Consider the following 27,632-nt stretch of genomic DNA (forward strand, 5'->3'; position numbering starts at 1 on the left):
AGATCGCACAGTGGGTGGTAGGGTACCTGCCATACACACAGCTAAACTGGGTTCGATCTCTGGCACCCCACATGGTCCCCCAAATCCCACCAGGAATGATCCCTGAGCTTAGGGCCAGGAGTAAGCCCTGAGCACCGACTGGTTGTGCCCTCACCCCCCAAAATAAATCAAAACACCAAAACAAATATTATAATTAATTTTAGTGCATGTTCTCTTTAACTACCCCACAACTACTTACGTTTATCTTCATATAAAGTTTTGGACTTCAAGTAGACCTCAGAAGGATCCAGTTTGGGGGATCCTGACCTGACGATGCTGGGTGGGAAAGGCATAGGCTGGGGAAGAGGCTCATTTGTGGCCTCCAAACATTCAGAATTTTCTTTCTTATCCGTTTTCTGAAATGGAAAAGGCCTTTACTTAGTATTTTAGAGGTGACTTACTAGTGACTAACTAGTTCATAAATGACCTAAACCAGGTGCACAGACATATTACAGCTGTGTGGGTGGTGGGGTCAAGGTCATGAGAAGTTTCCATTCTTAGAGGAATTCATATGCAGAGCCAGGTATATCTGGTTAAAAGATACTTAACTTAAATCAGAGAAAAGTGTGTGATGATTTCAACTGAAGGAAAGCACTCTTACCCTTTCTCCCAACAAGACCCAAATCGACATTGAGAAGATGGACAGGGCACTGTGTTAGGCAACAAATAAACAGAAGGACTCCACAGGGATCCATCAGGACATTCTTTATTTTTAATTTTAATTTAAAAAATTTTATTTTTTTATGAAATTCTTGGTATGTCCTACCCTTCTTACTCACTGAATTTAATTCCCAGTGAAGATGTTTAACATCATATTTTTTAAAGAAATGAAACTAGGAAGTGTTTAAATAATAAGGATGGCACTGTGAAAATCCTATATTGCCAATTCCAACTTATTATGGGAAAAATGCACCAGCAAGGTAATCAAACAAGGAAAGAGAATGACATCTTTTCATAATTTTTCTTCTCAGCTAGAACTTACTGCAAATAACAGTCGAGCAAAATGACTTTAATTAAAATATTTTCATGAAATCCAATCAATATTTTAAGAAAACAATAGATGGTTTTGAGGACTGTCTGCTACTCTGAATTACTGCTAGAGACATCAGTGATGCTAACTAGATTAGAGGAGCAGCAGTTTCTCAGGGAGTGGTGAGGGACAGTGCTGTGGCAGAGGTGACCCTTCACTGCCCCACATCCTATCCAGTCACAGGGAAGACCACATCAGCCTTCACTCCACGGGCCCTGAGGTTCTGTCAGAAACAGGGACAGTCCATCAGGTCCCCCAAGAGGAAACGTGGCAATACAGACCTGGAAACTGTTTACCACAGAAAGCAGAGAGACATGGGCAAACAATGTGACTTTCACTGAAAAGGAAGAAATGGTTTCCGTTCTCGCAGGAACTAAATGGCATAGACTGGGTGTCCTACCTGGTGGCCTAAAAGGATGAGCCCCTTTCTATCCAAGTGTCTTTGAGAGCCTATAGTTGATAGCTTTGGAGGTGGCCATCTTTCTCTTGTGAGAAGACAGGTAAGTGGTAACTATACAAGAATTCTGTACACAACTGTCTTTATTTACATTTAATGGTGGATATTTAAGCAGGTACACATGTGTACCTCACAGTTTTCTTCCAAATAGTAGGGATGGGTGCACCCATTCTCTTTAGCTCTCATTCTCTAGGGTAATAGGCTACTGGGATAAAGAATGCCAATGAAAACTCTGCCCAGTGGCCTTGGATAACAATCAAATTGAACCCAGGACCCAATTGTTCTAGAACACAAGTTTTCACCACCAATCCATGGACCCACATTGCTGCTCCACAAAAAATTTCTTGTCTGTCCACCAAAAATGTACTGCTACTAATACCTGGTGCACCTGGACCACACAGCAGTGCTGATACATAAACATGCCTATGATCAGTAATGGTTTTTATTTCTGCCTCAGCAGACTGTGAAATATTTCTCTTATTTCCCTGGTCCACAAGTGGAAAGGAGTGAAAAACTACTATTCTGGGTGTTCCTGTGTCTTTGGGCACCAAGAAGATGGAAGTTTATTATCTGCCCAAACATTCAGCTTCTTACCCTTGTTCCTCTGAAACATCAAGAAAGTAAAAGAACCTCTAAAGGGGGCTGGAGCAATAGCACAGTGGGTAGTTGCATGCGGCCGACCCGGGTTTGATTCCCAGCATTCCATATGGTCCCCTGAGCACCGCCAGAGGTGATTCCTGAGTGCAGAGCCAGGAGTAACCCCTGTGCATTGCCAGGTGTGACCCAAAAAGAAAAAAAAAAGAACCTCTAAGTAGGTCCTCTGCCATCTCTACTTGTACTAATCAGAGGACAGAATCCTGTCAGGTCAGGCTGCAAGCAGTACAGCAGTAGAGTTATAGAGGCAAGCACACCACTTCTTATCTCTCATACTTCCAGGATTTCTGACACCAGCCCAGAAAATTTGCGTTGGCTTCTCCCAGCTGAGAATCATTATCACCACCTCCTACAGAGGATGATGTGGCAGCACCTCTCTGCTGTGTTTGGAAGAAGAATGTGAGGGCCACGATATACTCACCATTTTGGTAGTTTTTGTTGGTGAAGGAGGACCTTCAAAAAAAAAATAGAGTCATATTTTTAAAAGCAGAGGAAGCATTCCCAGATCACACATACTGCTAATATTTATGCTATAACTAGCTTCAACTTTTCAGTGGCTAGTAGATTCTATATCTTCTAGTAATAGGCTTTAAACATCTAAGATCTCATCTGTATGATATATGAAAGCATAAGTGTTACTGCCATTTCATAGATCAGGAAAACAAATGACCCACAGATTCACTTCCTGTCTTATACTTTGGAAGTTCAAAACAGCAAGGTAAGAAATGGACATCAAACCCGTGTGATACCAAACCCTGGTGTCCTTGTTAACTCTTGCTGCAAGCTGGGATAACTCTCCATTACTTACAGAAAGATGACCACTGAGTCTACCATATGACCCGGAGGTAAAACAAAAATGGCGGAAAGAAATGAGAATGATGGAAATACTCCAAAGAAGTTAACTTGCTCAACAGTCTCCAAAATGAAAATGAAATGTCAGAGATTAAAAAAAGAAAGTGAAGGGGGGAGGTAAATCGTGATACTTGGTGGTGGAATATGTGCACTGGTGAAGGGATGGGTGTTTGAGCATTGTATAACTGAGACTTTAACCTGAAAGCTTTGTAACTTTCCACATGGTGAATCAATAAAAGAATTAAAAAAAAAAAGAAAGTGAAGGGTCCACTTTATTCTTTAAACTATGAATCTTCATAGGTATGGATTTAAGAAAGCCTATTAAAACACAACTTTGTGATTAATCCGTGAACTAATTTTTTGGAAGTGAATTTTTAATGTCTGGGGAGCAGTTCATGTCAGCTGATGACCTTGAAAATAAAAACTATCTCTTTCACATGAGCAGTATGGGGCTTAATTAACATTTCCAGACAGATCCTAACGCTTAAGATAAAAGCTTTATGAGCACCAGCTATCATGACTGCTTTTACGGAACAGATTAACACCCCATCCAACATTTTTCTTATTCACAGAGCTGTTAGCTCTTTGAAAACATCTTTAGTACATTACAGAGTACAGATGAAGTATCCCTGGTTGAAAAAGTCAATTTCTATTACTGTCATCAACAGAAAAAAATTAAATTCAGAGGCTTTTTTTTTTTGGCTTGAAGTAGCAAAATGCTGTAACTCTCTCTAATCAGGAAAGTCATAAATCAGGTTTTAAAAGGAACTGAAATGAGTGGAAAAGAAACCCATAATGAACATGGCTAAAACCACTAATAGCTAAGAAAAAGTGCCGCAAAAGATAGTGCTTACTGAAACAGTCAGAAACTGAAAGGAAAATATGCATTTATAATACAAGTTAATTCTACTGGGAAGAGAGGCATTTTGACCCTAAGAAAGGACAGTTAACAGGCAGACACGAATATACAATGGCGAGTTTGCCTTGACGGGCTATTACTCACCTCCTCTCAGGATCAGCAACGGCACGTCTGCTCCTACTGGGAACTGCTTCAGCACCTCTACCACCTGGAGGTGCGTCAGATTCTGCACATTTTGGTGGTAAATTTCTTTAATGATATCCCCCTTCTGTAGGCCTTGGCACCACTGACTATCCAAGATCATTTTCACCTTCTGTCCTGTGGGGCTGTCAGCAATTGCAAACCCAAAGCCTTTTGGGCCCTTCACCAGAGGGATAGTCACGAGCTCAGGCTGGGAGCCTCCTGAGGAGGCCATGGAGGCTCTCTGCTCACTGGGATCTGAGGGTCCATTGAGACGATCACTGAGCAAGATGTGTCCTGATTTTCCATTCTGGTCCAGAGCCACTGTCCCTGATTTACACTCCTGAGGATTCATGCAAGTCTCTCCCTTGGTTAATGGCTGCCCATTGATGGCTGGAGTGGCAGTGATAACTTCTGCCACTGTGTCTTCACTGTCATCAGGAAGTGGATATCCACGGCACAGAGTGAGGTTTACATACTGATTGACAGGTACCAACTGAAACATCTGCACAACATCTGCATGGGTGTGACCCAGAACACAGCTGCCATTGATATCTACGATAACATCACCTGGTGAAACAATCACATTCAGAAATATTAAAATGATCAAATGAGCTAATCTTGTTTGGGGAAGGGGATAACTTATGTATAACATCCAAATTTAAATTATGTAATGAAACTCTTTCCTGGGTCTGGGGCTCAGCTATAGAGCACATGCACTGCATGTATGACTCCCTGGGTTCAGCCCCAGTCCCACCTCCTACTCCTAAATCCGTCTCTGGAAAATGTCTTACTACTCCTTAACTGCTAAAAAGGTAGATTTCAAATGCCTGTCACTTTCCCTTTTGGGTTTCCTCTCTTAAAAAAAAAAAGAATATACAAATGTATAAAATCCTTGAAAAATTAAAATAATTTATTTTTTGGTTTGGTTTTGGAGCTATGCCCAACAGTACTCAGGGGCTAGTCGTGGTTTTGTGCTCAGGAGTGACCCCTGGAGGTACCTGGGAGACAGCGGCATGTGAGGCAAGCACGTTAATTCCAGGACCATCTCTCTGGCCGAAAAACTTGTATTGGTGGCAAAAGGTTATGATGCCAAGATCAAGCAATTAATAAAAAATGTAACTGAAAACTTCACATTATTATTGTCAGGACATCCTATGAGTCCATACCTAGGGGGTCATACACTGGGCATGTTTTGCAGGTAACAAAGAACTCCATTGGCTACTACTACAAATAGATAATTTTTAAACATCAACTAATTATTTGAATTTCAAAAGGCAATAACTTCAATGTAAATAAAATTTCATTCTGGCTTGGAAAATGTAGGATTGATAATTAGAACGTTTAACATTATGAATGGGTTTTCTTTTCATCTCGTTTTTCCTATAAAGGCTGCCAACTTACTGAAATGATGATTTCAAGAAATTCAAACTTCAAAAAGAAAAACAAGTGACAAAAAAGTCTCCATAAGCAAAGAATAGATTACTCAAGACACTGAAAAGTCAACTGCCTCCCTCCTTGCAGTGCTTGGCTTTGCACCTTTCAATGCTACTCTCCTAACTTTGGTTGCAAAGTTCTGACTGCTTGACATTCATTAGCTATGAATTTTCTAGTGCGGCTTTAGCTTTTAAAAATTGTCCCGTAATGTCTTGTACATTTGGATATGATTATTTCAAAGGTTATTGCCAAAAAAAGTGTGCTGATTGCAGGTAAGCTAAAAAAAATCAACATGAATGGTATTCAAAACAAATGTTAGTCTTTGGAAATTTCTCCCACAATCTAGAAGAAGATAGAGGAATTAGGACAAAGCTCTGATTTGCTTCCTCTGATTAATGTTGCCCAGATGTTCATGGAAGTGCAGCATTGCTATCCAGATTAGATATTAGTTTTTGCTAAATTTATATTTCCATTATGAAATCTTAATAGAATATGCAATAGTTAAGAGACATGTTTCACAGACAAAATGTTGAAAAGCCAAAGGACTGAAAGATAAATCCTTGCTACTTATTTTAATCTCTAGAATCTTGTAAATTATAAATACACACACTGTTACTGTTTGTATTTAAATTATAAATAAAATCTAAAATTAATCTCATTTATAAATATAACTCTTGGTTCTTTTAATTCCTCTTGTTCTGAGTCTCTAACAATATGTGTGAAGCACAGTATGAGAGATTGCAAACCCTCATTAAATATAAATCAATACTGTAGCAATGATCAAAAGTACTGTGGTAAACTGGAAAATCTAGCAAGCTGAGTAAAAAGCAAACTCAAAATCTTTCTGGAAAAAAGAAATGCTCACTCCCCCACCCCCCAATCAGAGCTAGTCTTGAATTCCATTTAGTTCCTTTGTCATAAACACTGTCTGTCACATAAACATGTCTAATGATTACCGAGTAAAGACTTTGGGAAAACTATAGTAGCCTACACATAACCAGACAGAATCAAAAAAATAAGTTGATTGCTTTTGTTTGTTTTTGGGTCATATCCAACAGTACTCAGGGTTTACTCCTGGCTCTATACTCAGGAAGCCCTCCTTGCAGTGCTCAGGGGACCATTTGAGGTACTAGGGATTGAATCCAGGTCTGCCAGGTTCAAAACTCTACCCACTGTACTATTACTCTGGCCCCAACTAATATAATTTCTCTCAACTTAATGAGAAATCTTTGGCTTGGTAATGCAAAAGGGTTCATTTTCTACACTTTTTGAACCTTTTATTATTTTTTCTTCTATTTTGGGAAGGGGAGATATATCTGGCAGTGATCAAGCACTGCTTGGGAGTTGACCCCTCGTGGTGCTCAGGGGACAAATGTGAATCTCTATTATTAGATCCTAACAGTATATGCAATAGCTAAGAGATACGTGTCATCAAGAGGTACCTGGTATGGAACCAGGGTGTCCTGCATGCCAAGCAAGGGCTTGGCTGATACTTATAACCTGCTCTCTCTCAAAATCAGTATGCACTTTATATTAGTAGCCTGAACTATTTGACTACAGGAATCTGCCACTTCAGCTGTATAGTTCATGCCTCTCTTTAGAAATAATTTCACAGTCAATTTTGGATGGGGTGACAGGGCTGCTGGCAGTCGTAGAGCGAGGGTCACCTGGAGCCATCTTCCCGTCCTGAGCCGCAGGCCCATCCTTCAGCACATTCTTCACCTGCAGAAACTCATCGGGCCGATCCCCACCGATGATGGTGAAGCCGAATCCCATTGTGCTTTTTTTTAAAGATGCTCGAACAAGCACACCTTTCAGCTGAGAGGGATCTCGAGTGAAGTGTGACTTTTCTGTATCTGTGCCAGAACAAGAATGAATTTGGGGACAAACAAAATGAAACACCCCTGAAAGCCAAGCTCCCAGGCAATTTATAGACCTTAAATACAACCAACTAAAAAGGAATGAAAATGAGACACACAAACTGTAGGAATGATTCTAATTTAAAAACATAATGAAATCACTGAAAATTCTAATTAAGGAATCCTTTCTCTTTTATTGTACCCTTTTGCTTAATCTGAAAGATTAGAAGCACCTGCTAACCTCTTCCTCATTGCCCTGCTCATTCATACCTACTTTCTCTCATCCCAGAGTCCATTAGATGAAGTCCAAATGATGCACCTACAGGATTCATTATTAAGTGTCCAAAAGTCTTGAACAGACACTCAACTGTGCTGTGCTTTCTTCCTTTCCTCCAACAATTTTTTACTTTTTTCTTGGGAGGGGGGGTGGTGTTGCACCTGCTAGTGCTTGGGGCATACTCCTGGTTCTGTGCTGGAACCTTAAGGTGTTGGGGACTGAATCTGGGCCTCCAGCATGCAAAGCAGGAACTCAGCCACTCTGCCCACTGGACTCTCTCGCTGGCCTGGGACACTGGCCATTTCATTTAAATTATCGCACCACTAACTTTGGTGAAGAAAACACTACATGAGCAGATCAAGGCAACTGTCACAGTTGTGAAGATGTTCGTGATGAAAAGGAGTGAAGCTGTGCGTGCTGAGCGAGTGGCTTCATGCTTCCTTTCCTTTCACTCGGGTGTAGTAGATTCTTGAGGAAGGAAAAACTCCACAGCCATGTTGAAAAGTCTAGCTTTAGAGATTTCCCTAGGAAATCCTAGAACTAAAAGTAATCCACAGTGCCAAATACGAGCAGACCCATCTCCCCCCCATCCTACTGCCTCTTTATCCCACAAGAACACTGATGAACACCATACATAAGCAGATCATGAAGCTTTATACTTTGCAAACCAAGACTTTGAATTATTTTTAAAACGATAAACTTATTTTTTTTATTTTAGGCACATTGTAAATTTTATGGTAGGGCTTCACGCATGCAATATTCACACCTCCTCACCCCCCAAGTGTTTTCTTTCCTCTTTCACTGTCTCACACCCCCCAGCCTTCTCATGGCAAGCTCGGTTCTGCAGGTTCCGCTGCCATTGGCCACTTGCTATTCCCTTACTGTGTTTCTCTACCTCCCACATAGGAGAGATCATTCTGTGTCTGTCCCTCTCCTTCTGGACTGATTTTACTCAGCACAATATCCTCCAAAATCTCCAACTATTTTAAAGTCTTATTGATATAAAATTCACACCTGATAGAATTTAACCAGTTACAGTATAAAATTCAATGTTACACAATCTGCTCATAGTAGAATTTTAGAAAAGTTTTTTCCCCCACCAACAGAAATGACATTACAGCTGTCACCACGACACCTGCCTCACCACTCCCTCATCTTACATGATCTCTTAAATATCTTCTTTCACTGTGCATTTTTGAGGGTTAGCTGTGCTTATAGCAGGTGTTACTTTCTCCCCTTTTGTCATGTGACACTTCACCTTGTGGTTACAAACCATTATAAATTGAGATTTTCACTGTTTCCACTATTTGCTATCATGAATAACATTGCTATAAATGTTGCATCCAAAGTTCTGTGTGGGCCTGTGTTTTCATTTCTTTTAGGTACTGCAAGAACGGAGCTGCAACAATTACCATAAACATGTTGTGACTACACTGAACATTGAAAGCTTGCCAAATGTTCCCCAAGGGGCTGCACCCTTTTATAGTCCTAGAAACATAGGTGGGTTCCAATTTCTCTCCCTCCTTGCCAGCACTTGTTACTATCTGTCTTCTTGGTTACAGCCGCTTTCATGGACATGGCTGGACAGTTCTCCTTTAGTTCCCTAAGAACTGGAATGAACTAGGACTGCTTTTCAGTGTGTAGCCCGCTGCCTGCGGATTAAGCTCAGCATTAGTTGTTAAGAGCTAAACATTAAAGTTCACTATCTGTGAGACAAAAGCAACCCTTTGAGTGGCTGGACCAGTGGGACAGATCATGTAGAATATAAACAGCACAGGTAGGGAAGGCTGACTAAGCCGCTTTATAATTCCTCCCAGACTGGCAGATCTCTTACAAATGAAAGCATTGGGTAACTTTAAAAATAAGGTATTTGGGGCTTTTCAAAGAGGACGGCACCTCACCACAGTAAAGTACTATTTCTGAGGCTGCTCAGAGTTTGGCCCACCTGTGTGCACTGGGTGGGGGTGGGCGGGGGTAGATGTGTCCGTGAGCAGTCAGACAGACTAGCAACCTGAATGCAAGTAATTCAATTGGCATATTCAAAGCCCATTAAGTCATCTATAACTGTCCACCAGGGTGGCTTTCCAGAGTGCAGACAAGACTATTTGTTAGTTAGAAAGGCACTGAGAACAGAATGTTAGATGAAATGTACCTTTCTTATTTTAATGTCAAATCTTGACATATCTCTGTTTACCAATCCCATGCTCTATGCTCTAGACCACATCAAAACTGAAGGAAGAATGGTTACCGAGGGCTAGAACATCCGTATCTATGGGCTGGAGAGATAGTACAGTGGTTATGGCACATGTCTTGCACATAACTAACCCAGGTTAAAGTGTGGATACAATAATCAAAGCCAATCAGATGTTCATCAGAACATAAAAGTTCTTCTCACATAAAAGTTAGAAGAGGAAGAAGAAAAGCACAAAGAAAAGCCTGAGTCTAGTAACTTGGGCATCTCTTACTCTGCTGCTGGAACTTGAAAGCTCTGTGGTTTGGGACAAGTTATGAGGCAGGTGTGTGGACACCACAATGCAAGGAGAAGACTCTTGGGGAGCACCGCAGAACAGAACAGAGGCATGAACACCATCTCAGGAAGTAGCCCCTGGTGAGCACGTGGGAGCAGCGCTCTCTCTCTCTCTCTCTCTCTCTCTCTGTCTCTCTGTGTGTGTCTCTCTATCTCACACACACACCTGCAACCTGAATGGACATAAGACCCACAACTTAAAAGTGTGGCTTCAGCAAGCACCATGGCCATCTGTGTAAGTGTCACACCTTGGGGCCGACCACACCCAAATGAGCTAGCAACACAGCCATGGCACATGTGTGAGCACTGGTCATCGTGACACTGCAGGGCTGGGGAGAGGGTAAGGCAGAGAAAGAAAATGAAAATGTTATCCGCCTGACTCTTAAGAACCATTCAACGTGTCCCCACTTTGAAAGTTCCTACACTTTCTGATTTTTGGAGACTCTTCCTTTATGCCAGCCCTGCACCATGTATGTTTCTATAACAACAGTGGTGGCCATTTCTGGGTCATAATGCTAGATGTCACTGTAAGTACTTTACATTATTCCTCAGCATATTCAGGACCACCTCAAGAGGTAGTTCCTATTTTAGGCACAGGGCACTGTGCAGGAACATACCCAAGGCTGTGCAGCTGGGATTCCAGCCTGCTTCCCATGAACATTTAATTCTGATTCTAAGTGGCACCTACCCCCACTTTGAAAACACCAGGTCTTCATATTAAAATGCATAGGGCTGGGCTAAGGATGTGCTCAACATTCAAATATATAATTCACAGATAGGAGGACATGAGTTTGAGCCCTAGCACTGCGAAAATAGACCAAAAATATATCAACTGTGACCTTTTCAAGGGAAGATCTGTCTTACTCTAAGTTATTTTTGATACCAAGTGCCTAGCAAAGCACTAGAATACAGAAGATGCTCAAAAATATTTATTCAACTAAAAATACTTGCAAGATTAGAGATATAGTATAGTAGGCTTGCCTTGCATGCCACTGACATGAGTTTGGTCCCTGGCATCCCATATAGTCCCCTGAACCCACTGGGAGTGATCCCTGAGTGCGGAGTCAGGAGTAATCTATGAATCCACACCTCCAGGTGTGGCCCAAAACCCAAAAATAAAATAAAAAAATATTTGCTGCACCAAATGCAAAAATGAAGGGAAAAGTCTATGTTTTTGAAAAATCCAAGCAAGAGATCTATGGGCTGGAGAAAGTATAGCATATAGGGGATTGGCCGTGCATACTATTTGATCCAGCTTGATCCCCAGCATCATGTATGGTCCCCTAAACTCCACCAGGAGTGGTCCCTGAGTAGAGAGCCAGGAGTAAGCCCAAGGGGAAAAAGTGTTTGTCTCAGGCAACATAAATGGGGAAGCTGCAATATGACCACAAAGACCTCTGGTTGTTAGTAATGATCATGGAGGAGAAAGAAATGGCAAGTGATGAGTTCAATGGAAGAAATTTCTGGGCAGCATTCAATACACATATGGTTAGCTAATCAAAGTCTCAAGACCCATGATTTTTAAAACCATCCCCTAAATGGAACTGGGAATTGTCTCTGGTGCCACTAGTATGTTAGAGGTGACCTCTATATAAAGAATTCTTCTAAATGAGCCTGATGATACCAATAATCAAGCATCCCAGGTGAAAATCAATAACACAGGCAGAGAGCATGGTGGGAGCATGCAGTGCTTGTACAGAACAGTTGATGAAGAATCCTTAATGGTTACTGATTTTTAGACCGAAGCAATTAACTTGGAGAAAGCTCATAATTATTTGAAATCTAATATTGACCTTAAACATCAATTCAGTCTTTAAATCATAACTTCAGATCCATAATGAAGCTCTTAAACCCCTTTCCCCATCAAGCTCCTACACGCTGAGCAGTCTGAGAAAAATCTGTCTTCTCAACATTTTCAATGTTTATTAAGATTATTCCCAACTTTACAGTAATGAAAATTAGATATTCTCTGTTAAATTTCAAAGCCCCGAAAATTAATTTTTATTTATTCAGCATACACATTTTAGAAGTTATTATCAGAAGAAAATGATTAAGAAAAAGTTGTACCTGGTTTTGAAGACCCAGTATCAGCCTGTCCTAATTGCTTTTTCCTTTTGGCTTCCTCCACAGGGTTTTCAAATTGGGTTTTTTGGTTAAGGTGACTATGAAAGAAAGAAAAACAAATTTTGGCTTAGAACAAAGAGAAACATATTTAAAATAGTCCATTATGCCATCTTATCACCATAGTATATGGGACAAATATGTATGTATAGGCTATGGAAACTGAAAGATCACAGTGGGAAAAACTGACAACTATGGGAAGGTCCAGAGAGATGTCTGAAAGTCAAACTGTCGAAGCACTCATTAGAGCTTTTACATACATGCCTGCAATAAGTCAATGACAGCTTTCTGAAACAGAAGCCAGATTCATATCTACTGAATTCACAACTGTTGATAACATATAAAAGTATCAGTAAGATACTTTTTTGTTTTTGTTTTAGTGGTAGGGCGTTCGCCTTTCCGACCCAAGTTCGATTCCTCCGCCCCTCTCGGAGAGCCCGGCAAGCTACCAAGAGTATCGCGCCCGCACAGCAGAGCCTGGCAAGCTACCCGTGGCATATTGGATATGCCAAAAACAGTAACAATAAATCTCACAATGAGAGACGTTACTGGTGCCCGCTGAACCAATCGATGAGCAAAGGGATGACAGGTTTTTTTTTTTACACACACTTGGAGTGCACAGAGATTATTTCTGGCTCTGTGCTCAGGGAGTACTCCTGTGGTCTCCAGGGACCATATGTGATGCTGGGGATTGAACACAACAAGGCAAATGCCCTATCTGCTATACTATCTCTCTGGCCTGGTGGGTTTATTTTTTAAAGGCAGCCAATTTAGAGAGGGAGATTCTAAACTGAACTTTCTCTAAAATGAAACAGCTGTAAAGACACTTTTGAAGAAATCTGAGTACAGAAGTCTTGGATCATTTTACTATTACTCTTCCTGCTGACTCATCCACATCAATTTAGCATCAGCTAAGAAAGTAATTTATTTTATCTCCTATCTCAGAATAATCTTTCACACTTAAAGTTCTTCATAATTATATAATTGTTAAATGAATGATATAATTGCAACATAAGTTGAACTGGTATTTATAGTTGGAGAAAATTCACAACTGACTCTCGGGAAAAGTACAGCCGAGAATGAGGACAGCCAGAGGACTTGGGACTAGCCACTGTCCATCCTGATACCTTGTCTTAGGGAACAGAGTGTGGGTTACTCTGGCTGCTTGGGTAAGAACGCACCTATTGTACAAAGATACTCAAGTGAACACACAGGTCTACCACAGAAGCAATGGGAATTATGCTCCAGTGATTGCCTGGCATGTGATTCCATCTCTGGCCCCCAAATGGTCCCCTTGGCCCTGTTAGGGCGTGATCCTTGGCAGAGCCAGGAGTAAGCCCTGAGCAAAACTGGGCATGGCCCCAAGCCCCGGACAAATAAAAGAACACCCCCACCGCCCCCCCTTCCCCAATAAAAAGAAAATAGGTATTTTAGGGCTGGAGATAGAACAGGAGGTAAGGCACTTGCCTTGCATGCAGCTGAACCTGATTCTAATCCCTGGCACTGCATATGTACCCCCAGCATATGGCCAGGGGTCCTACCTAAGCAAAGAGCCAGGAAGACCCCGAAGCAGGGTCAACTACGGACTCAAAGCTCAGACTTCTTCTCAGTGTCTGTGTTCCAAGCCATAATGCCCCAAAGTAGAGAGTATGGGGAATATGGTCTGCCATGGAGGCAGGGGGAGGGTGAGAAAGGGGGATATACCGGGGATATTGGTGGTGGGGAATGTGCACGGGTGGAAGGATGGGTGTTTGATCATTGTATGACTGTAACCCAAACATGGAAGTTTGTAACTATCTCACAGTGATTCAATAAAATTTTTAAAAAACTAAAGCTCACACTTCCCTCTCCACAACAAGGAACAAAGGTGATTCAGCACCAATCTAAAGCATTTTAACAAGAAGTAACAGTGACTTCCAGCTATTAAACAGCAGATCTTTACTTATGTAAATGAAGAGACCAGCTTCAAAAAACAAAAGCTTCCCAGAGACAGGAATTCTAGCTTTCTGCCTGACTTTGTAGGCTGTAGGCTTTTAGTACAAATGAACTCTGCAACAGAAGTGGCCGTATCAGAACTCAAAAATAAGGCAAGCTCTACTTGACACATTTAGGTTCTGATTTCTATGAAACTGAGCATGTGTCTCTTATTATGGAGCAGCACCTTCTATGTGAGTGGAGAGAGAGAGAGAGAGAGAGAGAGAGAGAGAGACAGAGGGGGAGAGAGAGGGAGGAGAGAGAGAAGTGTTATGCTAGGTTATGCTAGGTATTACTTTGGAAAAATGATTTATTAGCCACAGACATTAAAATGTTTATTTCTCTTAAAAATATCTATGTAGAAAAGGACACTTGGAGAAGAATAAAGCAGTTTAGAATCTTGGTTTACTTTAATGTCACTGACTAGAATGACTCACACATTCCTCCCAGGCATTGGAACATAGAAAGTAGCAATCTGGAGTTATATACTATGTGTAAGGAGTGGGACAAGAGAGTAGAAGCATGCAAATGAGCAAGAGTGTTCCTGAAAATTGTTTGACAAAAGAAAGTAAGATTTTAGATAAGAAAGTAATTGCATATGTTATCTTAGACAACCTAGATTAAAATGCCCCCCACCGCCCAAAAAAAAACCAAAAAAACCCAAAAGAAAGCAAGAACACTTTCCTTTGCACAGAGCACTTATGTGCATGATATTATTAAGATGTAATATTTTGTTTTCTATACAGCTAAGTGTGGGAAAGGAAATATTATAGTTTCTCAATAAAATTAAACCAGAGTAGTAAATGTAGAGATAGTATATGATAAGAAATTTGGAATCTCAGTTGTATTAACATTTTGTATATATGTGGATTTGTTTGTTTTCAATTTTATCTTGGAGCCGCACCCAGCTGTGCTCAGGGCTCACTCCTGGAGGATGCTCAGGGCTTCACTCTTGGCTCTGTGCTCAGGGATCACTCCTCATAGTGCTTGAGAGACCACATGGGGGCTCAGACATGAGAGTGCAAAACACCTTAACCCTTGTACCATCTCTTTGGCTCCAAAATGTGGATTTAAAAATTCATTTCAACAAACAGAATCTTTTTTTTTTTAATTTCTGCTTCCCCAGCAATAATTCAAGGGCCCGGTGGTCACTTCCTGTGATTCTTGGCCAGACTAGTGGACAGGTGAATGAATGCACCCGGTGCATTGCTGCTTAGACTTAGAGCCACTGGGGAAGACACAGGTGCAACCAGGGTCACACACATGATGTGGGGGAGGGGAGATGCCAGGGCTATTCCTCATGGTGTTCAGGGTGCCGTGTGGCACTGCAGATACATGCAAGGGGTCAGGTACATGCAAGACATGAGCCCTACCCCTGGACTATCACTCTGGACTTCCAAAACCATTTAAAGAAGAAACCCAGAGACTAAATCAGATGTGTATGTGCTGCCTTGTCACGCAGCTGCATTGACAGTGGAGCCCATTGAGATGGCCTTTGTGAGAGTATGGGGAGCACCCCCAAGGGCAAAAGCTGAGAGTTTGGTCTTAGTCTACAGGTACTTGGTGGCGACCAGAGATTTATATGGTGGTGCCAGGGGGACCAAGTGATGCCAGTGAGCAAACTCCGGAACTAGGACATGTCAGTTAAATGCTCTCCCACTTGAGCCATTTGCCAGGCCTTAAAAGTACTTTATGGAAAGTCTGTAATTCAACCTTTGGAATATTTTTTTAAAAAAAATCAACATTTTCAAAATCTCATCTTCTATAATAAGACACAGAAAAAATGCCATTGTAATTAGTGGTGCTAGTATAAGGCTTCTGTCAAAAGCAATCATTGAGCCATTGGTTTGACAAATGAAGGAAGCCAAAGAGTAGCCCGCGAGTGTTGGTCGCCACTGGTGCTCTGCAGATGCCTGTGGTTGCGATTCCATACCTAACTAACCCAGAAGTAAAGCCACACCACATAGCTCAGCCGACTCCATGCTTAACGTGTATCTTGAGCACAGCCTGTTCATTCTAAATCTAATAAATCACCCTCCTGTAAAAGCAAACCATCTGAGAACAATCAAACAATTCCGTTGCTGTTTGTAATCCAGGCTCACGCACACACCTCTGTCATACTTGTGAGCAGGTTGCATCCACAATACACTCTCGATTAATGAGGGCTGGATGATTTGGCCTAAGACTCTTATAACAAGAAAATGACTTGCCTCTCTAGACCATGAATTCAAACACACTTGGAGAACTGGGGCAATAGTATAGTATAGTGGGGGGATGCTTGCCTTGTATACAGTTGATGTGGGTTTGTCTCCAGCACCCCATATGATCCCCCAACCCCACCAAGGGTGATCCTTGTGTGCTGACCCAGGAGTAAGCCCTGAATATCACCAGGTGTACACTCCCCACACCCACCTGCCCCCCCAATACCAAAATCAAATTCGCTTGGAGTGGGCAATAGGACAATGATAATCATTATCTCAGAAGTGTTTGGCAGTGTCAAAACACAGTTGACTGATGCTCAATTTAAACAGAACAAACTACTAGCAGAACAATGCCACAAAACTGCTCCATATTTGGATTTCAAAGTTCCACTGACCTGGAAAATGGCTGTTTCTTGATTTTAACTAAATATGCTTAGGAAAAATAAACTAACAAAAGAGCTGCTGCATACTTTTAAAAATCACAGTATCAGAAAAATGTTAAATAACATGATAAAAATAAAATCAGCACAGCCTTCTGAAGGAACCAAAATCCTGACACTGCAATCAGAGCTAAAGGTCAAACAAACTGAGTTGTTCCCATAGGGTCCACATTTGAGTTTAAGAAAGCATTCCAGGAGCTTGGAGAGATAGCAGAGTGAGTAGGACACCTGCCTTGTACGTGGCCCACCAGGGTTCCATTCCTGACATCCCATATGATCCCCTGAACACTGCCAGAAGTAATTCCTGAGTGCAGACCCAGGAGTAAGCCCAGAGCACAACCAGGTGTGGCCCAAAAAAACCAAACAAACAAAGAGAAAACACTCCAAAAATCACTATATTATATTAGAATAATGGCAGAGTTAAAATAGGAATAACAGGTAACTTTAGGGATCAATACCAGAAAGTGTTACTGATTTATGCAACATGTTTCTGTGTATTCTTTTTCTCTCTAAAGACTGATATTATCTATTTTCTCTGTATATAAATGAAATGTGCTTAATCTTTCATTATGGGGAATTAATTTCTGGGAGTCGGGTCGCGCCTGGCTGTGCTCAGGACTTACTCCTGGCTCTGTGATCAGGAGTGGCAACCTGATGGATCATATGTGAGTTCTCAGGTTGTCAGACTGGAGGCAGCCAGCATGCAAGGTAAAGCACCTTACTCCCTGCACAATCTCTTCATCCTATGGGGAATATTTTTAAAACAAAATCAAGCAAAAAGAAAATATAAAAAGAAAAGATTCTCATTCTTGCTATTTTTTAAAGGTAATATCACTTTGTCACCATATCTCAGATATAGATTCAGATCTTTAACTTCTATATAAATAGCAACATTTTTTTTTAAAATTTTTTTTATTGAGTCACCATGAGGAAAGTTACAAAGTTTTCAGGTTTAAGTCTCAGTTATACAAAGCTCGAACACCCATCCCTTTACCAGTGCACATATTCCATCACCAAGAATCACAGTATAGCTCCATCCTGTCCCCCCACACCCTGAGCTCCCCCCAACACCCCCGCCTGTGTAACTGATAAATTTCGCTTTACTTTCACTTTGACTGCATTCAATATTTCAACAAAACTCACTATTATTGTTTGGAGAATCTCCCCCCTAAAGTCGGATCTGCTGAAAAGGAAGCATTTGATAATTTGTTTTCCATTGAATAGCAACTTTTTTTTTTTTTTTTTTTGCTTTTTGGGTCACACCTGGCGATGCACAGGGGTTACTCCTGGCTCTGCACTCAGGAATCACCCCTGGCCGTGCTCAGGGGACCATATGGGATGCTGGGATTCGAACCCGGGTCTGCCGCGTGCAAGGCAAACGCCCTACCCGCTGTGCTATCGCTCCAGCCCCGAATAGCAACATTTTTATTGCAATTATATAGCGGGTCAAATTAGATGCCTCAGCTCAAAATTCTAGCTAAAGAATCTGAAAAGATTCAGTGGTTATAATAGTACTGAAATTTGATAAACAAAAAGAAAGAAATATAGATGATATCCTAAGTTCTCTGGCTAACACAGGCAGGTATCTGGTACTCCACTAAGAAAAGGGACAAACATTTATGTTTAAATGTAAACATGGGAGGTGGGGGTGAGAGAAAGTATAAAGGATAAGGAATTTGTCTGGCTTAAAACCCCAGTTCCATCTCCAGCACCTCAAATGATTATCCTTAAGCACAGAGCCAGGATTAGTCTTGAGTAATATGGAGCCTAATCTAACTCCTCCTTCCCAAGATATATAAATAAAGAAATGTAACCAGAATAGCTTGTAAGAAGCAATTCTCATACCCCCAAAGAATACCAATTTCCTTAAAAACAGAATACTGTTAGTCATCTATTCAAAACTTTGGATTTTTACAGTATACTGTCCTTCAAGTCTTTTTATTGCTGTCAGAACTGCACAGAGGTTGTGACTGGAAAGAACTTTAATACAATTATCTACCAACTGCCCTAAACTAGCTTTCTCTAAAGGTAGTGGCAGGCCAGCATAGGGGTAAGGTATTTGCCTTGCCGGAGGCCAATCCTGGTTTGATCCCCAGCGCTCCCTAAGGTCTGCCAACCCCCAATAGGAGTGATCTCTGAGCACAGACCCAGAAATCAGTCGAGCACTGCCAGGGGTGGGCCCCCAAATATCAACAAACAAAATGACAGCAGTGGCACTGATAACAATCCCAGCATTAATTAGGGACACCATTGCCTTCTGGCTCTCTATACTGACTCCCAATTCTGGGGAGCCTGGATTCAGGGAAGTCGAAGCTCATGGCCTTTGTCTTCTTGTTCTGCTAATGGTAAGACTGTACAGGCTGAAGGGGAGCAAAGAGCTGTGGGATTAAAGAAAAACATCTGGGAGAGGATTAGCTGAGGTAGCTAACTTACTCAACATAGTACGTTCCATACTGAGGGTCTTCTATTTTCTCCCAGCCATAAGGAAGTTCTAGAAAGAGAAAGAAGAACAATTGAGTAAAATATCAGATTCAAAACCAACAGAAAAGAAGTCAGTACAAAGGGTGTTCAACTTCATGATGCTAATGTTGGGGAGACCGTGAGGAAGCTGAGGGTTGCTTTCAAATTAAATTTGAACTTGTGTATAGCTGTCTCAATGTCAGTGTCTAGGCAAGTAATTAGCTCACCCATACAAAAGGTGACATTGCACTCAAAGATGTGAAGCACCAGCAAGGAAGATTCTATGTATTAATCATCAGGCAAATATCTTTTCCTAAAAACACCTGGCACTGCTAATATGAGATGTTTAGTGCAATACAGGAAGCAGTTGCTGTTATAAAGTTTTACTGTTTAAGAGGCTGGTGAGACAGTACAGTGGGTATGGTGCTTGTCCTACAATGCGACTGTTCCAGGTTGGATCTCCCCAAGCACCAACAGAAGTGATCCTCAAGCGCAGAGCCCTGAGTAAGCTCTGAGCAACACTGGGTGTGGCCCCCCCAAAAAAACAAAACAAAAATTTTCACTGTTTAGATAAGATCTGTCAGTTATTTTTATACTTTTACACTGTGACCCCCTCCATCCCAAAGAGAAGTACAGCCTTGAATGTTTTCCAACTTAAATGGGCAATCTAGGTTTGCTTAACACCTAAGAATGACTTTCCCTTGCACAAACTTAAACTCAGTACATGAAGAAAAGTCCACATAATTACCACAGTGATTTCTATAGAACCAATATTTGTGCATAGTAACAAAGAAATAGTTTACCCCGAATTAAGTCTATACTATTTACCTTAAGTAACTGAGCAATAAACTAAAACCCAAAAAACTGAAGTCAATTGAGTCTCTGACAGTTAAATTCAGGTCTTTTCAACATAAGCTGATCCTGTCAGTAGAGAATTCTTTTTCCTCTCCTGCTCTGCCCATTTCCCAAGTGAAGGCTTCTAAACATAATTTAATTACCACACCTGAATTATGTTGGCAGGAATGTTCCCAGGAATGTTCCAGGTGGCTCTTTTGCTACCAATCACACGCAGATGCCCAACCAGAGAAAAAAATTAAAACCAACAATAAATCCCCCAAACTCCAGTTTTATTCTATGATAGTCACACTTTTCTAAAAAAAATTTATTTTAGAAAATTTTGTTTGCTAGGCTGAAACACGGACACAGTGCAAACATGCATATACACCCACACAAATGCAATAAATAGGATGAAAATTAAGGATATGAAGAAATTGTAAAGCATTTAGCCACAGTTATGTTTCGAAACACCATTATCATGAACCTGACAAGCTATACAAATTGTTGGACTCATAAAAATTTTTAAACATTTAGAATAAAAGTATAACAGATGACAAGCCTCTTAGCAAAAAGTTTTGAGTCCTTTCCATCTATATTCTCCTTGTGTATGTTTATCTATTGATTGGTGGTTTGGGAGCTTGGCTGGGATTTTACTGTCATGCACCTGGCTTAATGTCTGAGGTGGGAAAGAACAGAATGATTGAAAAGTCACTACTAAATGAAAACAAGAGAAAACAAATAAGAAAATATATATACTTATATTTTTCATATATATTATATTTACATATAAAATCATATAAAATCATTTATAATTATTTTCTTACAAGATGTACTTCAGTACATCCATGGCTAGAAAGCAAAGAGTAATCAACAAAAACTGTTTTATGATTAAGCAACTGCTTAATATTTAAGGGTTTTATATGCATGTATCTTAAAAAATGCTCTATGATAATATCACTAAGCATTATCATTATAAATCTTCTACAAAAGATTTTTTTGTTATTGTTGTTCTGATTTCTGGGCCAAACTCAGTGGTGTTCAGGACTGATTTCTGGCTTTTCACTCTGTGATCACTTTCAGCAGTGTTTGGGGGACTATATGCAGTGCCAGGAATCAAACATGGGTTGGATGTGGCCCTGGGATTGCTTTCAGCAGTGTTCAGGGGACCATATGTGACATCAGGGATCAAACCTGGGTTGGCTATGTGCAAGGCAAGTGTCCTACCTGCTGTACCATCTCCAGCCCTGAGATTTTCTTTTTTCTTTTTTTTGGGGGGGGGGTGGGGAACTACATCTAGTGGTGCTCAGGGGTTATGCCTAGCTCAGCACCCAGGAATTACTCCTGGTGACACTGGGGAACCCAGTGAACCCAGGTGGGCCACGTGCAAGAAAAGTGCCCTACCTGCTGTACTGTCCATCGAGATCCCAATTTAAAAAAAATTTTCTTAATGGTATGGCTAATGTTCTTTCTTTATTTTTTTAAAATTTTATTTTATTTTATTTTATTTTGCTTTTGGGTCACACCCGGCGATGCACAGGAGTTAACTCCTGGCTCTGCACTCAGGAATAACTCCTGGCCATGCTCGAGGGACTATGTGGGATGCTGGAAATTGAACCTGGGTCGGCCGCATGCAAGGCAAATGCCCTACCTGCTGTGCTATCGCTCCAACCCCAAGGGACCCCAAGTTTTTTTTTGTCTTTAATAGAAGTTTTCTTGGCAGCATGGAAGCGAATGTTGCCAAGCAGCCATACCCTCAGATCTGCGCCTCAGCCAAGCTTTTGCTTTGTCTTCGGAGAACTCTGGAGGACCAAAGTAGCTACAGAGACCTGAAACAGACTATCTGACATCTGAACAGGATGTATTACCATTTCAAAGGGATGAAAGACCAATATAAATATATTTCAATGTTATTCAGGAGGCTGAGGAGCATTTTATTTAGCACTTACAATAATTACCAACTCACACAGTGCATATTATGCTTTCTTAAGAGAATAAAATGGGTAATTTATTTTCTGGATTACATTCAGTAATCAGTTCGAACCTCTAGTATTTTTTAAAACCACATTAATTAACCAGTTTATGGGTTTTTGTGTTGTAGGGCAGATTGTATAAATAAAGAAATAGTTGCTGTTTGCCCACTTAAAACAAAGGTAAATGGGTGCATATGCTGCCTGAGCCCATGTGCTGCTTGCGCCCGCGTGGCCAAGCACATGTGTCGCCCGAGCACATGTGTCACCCGCATCTTCCCTCTTGAGATGTGTACTTTCATGCTTTCATACTTTTGTGTCTAAAGCTCGCTTATGTGTAGGGGCTTCCTCCACCCTTGGAGAAGCCCGTGTTCTCCCTTGAGCGCGTTATTCTTACTATTTCTCTCTCCCACTTATCCCTTCCTCCCTCTCTCAGAAACCTCTGAATAAAATCTATTTACTTCAAAAACAAAAACAAAAACAGGGGCTGGAGCAATAGCACAGCGGGTAGGGCATTTGCCTTGCACGTGGCCGACCCGGGTTCGATTCCCAGCATCCCATATGGTCCCCTGATGGCACTGCCAGGAGTAATTCCTGAGTGTAAAGCCAGAAGTAACCCCTGTGCATTGCCGGGTGTGACCCAAAAAGCAAAAAAAAAAAAAAAAAAAAAAAGTATGTTGGATATCATTGGTTTGTCCTTTCCCCCTTGCCACTAGGAGCTTAGGTTTATCAGTCACACCCATCAAAGTGCTCCCAAGTCACTCCCATTCCTTTGTTTATCTGTAACCATTTCTACCAGTTTATCTGCTCTTCCTCTAATCAAACTCTGTTTATTGGTAAGGTCAGAACTTCCTAGGACACTGAATATTATAACATTGCCTTTCTCTCCTCTTTATGCCTTTTGAATAATTTACCTTAAAGCTATGTCTTTTTTGTACAGACACAAGAAGACAATATTATGTTTTTATAACTTAAGACTTAATTGGCCTCGATATTCCCTCCTGGGCATCTGCTTTCTCCACTTAAGCCTCAGTTGCCCTCAGTTCCTAGCACCCCAAAGTAGGGTCCCCGACGTGGGACGGGAAGGATCCAGGGCAAGCTACCCTGGCATCGAGATGGGCCTGGCCAAAGTGCCTAATTCTTAACTATAAGTTAAGAGCTTGATCATAGACAAATGCTGTCATGATCCAATAGTAATTATGAGACTGGGACCCTGCCAGGGATAGGAAAGACTGATCTGGCCTGAGCACTGTAGTCTGAGATTGAGATGGCCCCAGGAGAGCAATTCTATAAGCTTTAATGCATCTCTTATTGTGTCCATACAAAATAATTAATATTATGAATTCTTATATGTTTGCTGGCTGAGGAGAAGAGAAACACATTCATGGGACTCTGCCCTTGGGTGGATCCTCCTGCTGAAAGAGAATTAAGTCCTAGGAGAAGCATTCCCTGAGGGAAAAGAACCTTACCCTATTGCTGACCACACCTATGTGTATGCCCCAACCCCCTCATGCTGTGGAGATTTAACTAGGCTGTAAGGGTGGGTTGGGAGCCAGATCCACGGGGCCAGATCCACGGGGGCCAGATCCACGGGGCCAGATCCACGGGGGCCAGATCCACAGATCGAGAGAGAGACCGAGAGCCGGGAGAGAGGCAGAGAGAGAGAATGAAGTAGGATGGGGGAGAAAGAAGCAGGAGGAGAATCAGAGGAGAATGGAGATGGACATGAAATAAACCGATCGAGCAACCAGTTTGGCCTTCTTCCTTCCTTCGCCTTCCTCGCCGCCTGCGCGCCCCTTTCTTTTTATTTTTGTGTTTTACACAAAGGTAAATGAAACTAACTCTAAAATACTTGACAATGTTATATGTTATATGCTACCTAGAGGATCTATTCTTTCATGGATTTCCTTTTTCAGGGTCCCTTTTCTCTTTTCCTTCTACCTCAGCCTCCGCTTTCCTTCAGTTTTATATAAAAGTAAGACTTGAGAATACAACTTCATTCTTGACCTCAAAAAATTCATCATCTACATGAGAAAGAGAAGTGATAAATGACATAATGAAGATCAATGAAGCTTCTATAAGGTGCCAGAAGAATGTCAGGAAATGTCTGGTGAAGGAGCCACCAGGAAAATCTTCTAAAGAAATGGATGTCAGAGCCTAATCTGAAGGACCCAGGGAAACTGGGACAAGAAAGGCCCTTCCCGGGATTAGAGAGCATTGATTTTGAGACTCCAGGCAGCTTCCCTAGTAACAAATAATGCAGCAGGGCTGGAGTAAATGTGATGAGAAGAGGGTGTGTCTTCTAAACAACACAGAATCATCTTCCTGGAATACACGGGAAGCAAGTGTGAGCTTTATTTTAATAATGAAACTGATTAAGGCATAGAATGAGAGTAAAGGCAAACAAATTAGAACAATCTGAAGAGCCTAGAAAGCCAGAGAGACAGTACTGGGGTTCATGAGCTTGCCTTGTATGCAGTTTATCTGAGTGAGTTCTCAGCATTTCCGGGTGTGATCCCCTCTTCCAAAGACTAAATATCTGCTTAATACCTATTATGAAAACAGATTTTGGAACTAAATGGTGATGTGAATTTGTATTTGGGGGCAATAATAAGGAAGAACATAAGTGAGGAAAGTTACTGTTCCCCACCGTGCCTGATGACTCAGGGATGAAGGATTTTTGTCAAGTCAGAATTGCCTGAACTCAAGTTAACTGTCATGAGGAGGACCCAGTAATGGAAAGCTGACCATGATAACCAGCTTGTGAGCAAGGAACTGGGAGGGTCTGATGTCCTTTGTCCTTTGAAGAGATCAGGAACAAAGATATAACTCAAACTATATCTCTTACAATTGAGGGATCTACAGAACATCCTGCTTAGAATATCCAACAAGACCTTAGAATCTAAACCTTTAGGTCCTCAAAAGGGAAATTTTGGAGAAAATCTAGTTAGAGCCATGGCAGTGAACAAGAGGATCTAGATAATGAATGGAGAGACAAAGACAAGCCCGGGAACAGCACAAGTCAGATGGCACTGAACTTGCAAGTACAAGTCAACAAAGTGTGTTGTCTCTGGCAGATGCCACAGCTAAGAGTGTGAGCACCACAACCAAGTGTGCATCCCTCAGTCATTGCGACAATAATAAAGGGAAGGGAACTTTTTTTTTTTATAAACAAAACTTATCATACCAAGCTGTTTTTTGTTTTGTTTTGTTTTTGTTCTTTAAAACCATGGCAGTTAAGACTAAGCACATCTGGGGCCGGAGCAATAGCACAGCGGGTAGGGCGTTTGCCTTGCATGCGGCCAACCCAGGTTTGATCCCCGGCATCCCATATGGTCCCCCAAGCACCGCCAGGAGTAATTCCTGAGTGCAAAGCCAGGAGTAACCACTGAGCATCGCTGGGTGTGACCCAAAAAGCAAAAAAAAAAAAAAAAAAAAGAGTAAGCACATCTGGCAAGTGCGAGGCTCTGGCTCTGTTCTGCTGCACTGCAGGCCTCCTTAGCACTGTACATCTCTTCAGCACTGCTGGCCTCAGGCACTGTACCATAAGTTTGGTGTGAAAAAGATAGTCTGAAACCCCAGGAGAAGAACAGGGTCATGAGAAAGAGTTCTTTCCTTTTGAGATAGAAGAGATCTCACACCACCGACATCATACAAACTCATCTATGGGCCTTGTTCCAGAGAGTTGTAAGTAAATCTCAGAAGAGATCAACTAGCTGCAAAAATTTTTCGGACACCCACTCCTGGCTGAGACCTCTGGGGTTATCTTGGAGTGGGGTGGGCTAGTTTCCGTCCAAGCAAAGACCGGGGAGTCATTCCCGCATCCCAGAGCTGCCACCATGCCTCCAGCCAGACTGCCTAGTTAATTACTCTGGACTTACGGGAGCAGTATCTCCAAACTCTACAATACTGATACTCCAGTAGAAGCACACCACATTGGGTGGGATGTAACACAGAAGCCAACCATCTTATCTAAATAAAACACTAACACAGAAGGCTTAATTTGCAACAGCAATTTAGCAAAACCTCAGACTAAATGGCCCCTTGTTGAGATAATTCACAAATTTTCTTCTATGGAATTTTTTAATCATTCCATTACCCACTGAATGGTAATAAGCAATATAAAATAAATCACTGTGGACCTGCTATGGGGATGGGCTTGAGAAAATGAAGACAATGGTGGAGGGAAGGTGACAGTAGTGGTGCGATTGGTGTTGGAGTGTTGAATGTCTGTAACAAATCATCATGAACAACTTTGTAAATGATGGTGTTTAAATAAAGTGGGGGAGAAAAGAAAAGATTTTGTTGGGTCATGAAGATGATTTAAGGGGGCTGGGGTGCAAGCTTTGTACCTCAATACCACAAGATCCTCTGAGCAATGCTGAAAAGCAACCCCACCACCAGTATTATCCAGGGGGAGCCCCCAAGCAGATCTGGGTATAACTGCAAAGCAGAAATTTCCAAAAACGACCTAATGAAATTTTTCTGTATCAGAAGATACAATATTCCTCCCAAAAGTTGATGCAAAAAGCAAAACTATTTCTGGCATATCAAGCAGCTGTTTAATTCTAAAACCCATGAATTTCCTTCTTTCTTTACTCTTCCCAAAATAGAATTCTTTTGATTTGAACATAGGAGCTACAATTGTTTTTCCATGTGTCACTCTATTCAGTTGATAATTTCCTTTTATCATTCTCTAAGCTCCACAATGACATCAGCATTCAGTACATTTTAGTCAAAATGCCGTTAGTGAAATTTCATCTTTCTTTCACTGTAAGAGAAGAGGGGGGGTTGAGAGTAAATTGGATTCCTGATGTTACATTTTTAAGATTACTGCTTAACCAAAACACTAATTATTTTATTTGAATGGAAGATAAATATGTACATCAATTTAAGCCATCAGATAGAGTATGAAGAGTCAGTTGGGTTCTGAAGTCTGGGGAGAAAATGGCAAGTTTTAGAAAAACAAACAAACAAAACAACCTTTAAGTGTTCAGCAGAATATAAACAATATCTTCCACCAGAGTGACTTGACTGGGAAGGCTATGTGGCCCCTCTGTCATGCCCAGGATATTCCAAAGGGGGTCACAGGTCTAAGGGGCTAGAGAGATAGTAGAGTGGGTAAGGCACTTGCCTTGCAAGCACCAACCCAGGTTCAATCCATGGCATCCCATCTGGTCTCCGAAGTACCACCATGAGTAATTCCTGAGTGGAGAGCCAGGAGTAACCCCTGAGCATCACCAGATGTGACACCTCTTCCCCTCCCCCCCCAAAAAAAAACAAAGAAGAAGAAGAGGAGGATGAGGAGGAGGAGGAAGAGAAGGAGGAGGAGGAATACTCAGGGACTATTCCTGGCTCTGATTCCAAGCATCCCTCTCCATGATGCTCAGTGGACCGTATGTGATCCCCTCCTAATTTAGATTAAGATAGGCTGATCTCATTCTAAATGATTAATCTCTGT

At 41.4% G+C, this 27,632-nt stretch overlaps 1 protein-coding gene across 8 annotated transcripts in view; it reads right to left on the reverse strand.

The window, feature by feature from the left end:
- Positions 1-27,632, reverse strand: part of MAGI3 (membrane associated guanylate kinase, WW and PDZ domain containing 3) — a 314,958-nt gene that overhangs the window by 45,712 nt on the left and 241,614 nt on the right. For all 8 annotated transcript variants that reach the window (XR_008630223.1, XM_055138735.1, XM_055138733.1 and 5 more), the window contains exons 7-12: positions 19,341-19,398; positions 12,239-12,333; positions 7,176-7,364; positions 4,036-4,641; positions 2,602-2,633; positions 239-395 (exon numbers count right to left, since the gene is read on the reverse strand). Coding sequence is in view for 7 of the 8 variants with exons in the window: in XM_055138735.1 (XP_054994710.1) it covers positions 239-395; positions 2,602-2,633; positions 4,036-4,641; positions 7,176-7,364; positions 12,239-12,333; positions 19,341-19,398 (1,137 nt within the window). In the remaining variant the exon portion in view is untranslated. The remainder of the gene's footprint in view (positions 1-238; positions 396-2,601; positions 2,634-4,035; positions 4,642-7,175; positions 7,365-12,238; positions 12,334-19,340; positions 19,399-27,632) is intronic.

Source organism: Sorex araneus, chromosome 5 (assembly GCF_027595985.1).
Source record: "Sorex araneus isolate mSorAra2 chromosome 5, mSorAra2.pri, whole genome shotgun sequence".
NCBI classification, from domain to species: domain Eukaryota; kingdom Metazoa; phylum Chordata; class Mammalia; order Eulipotyphla; family Soricidae; genus Sorex; species Sorex araneus.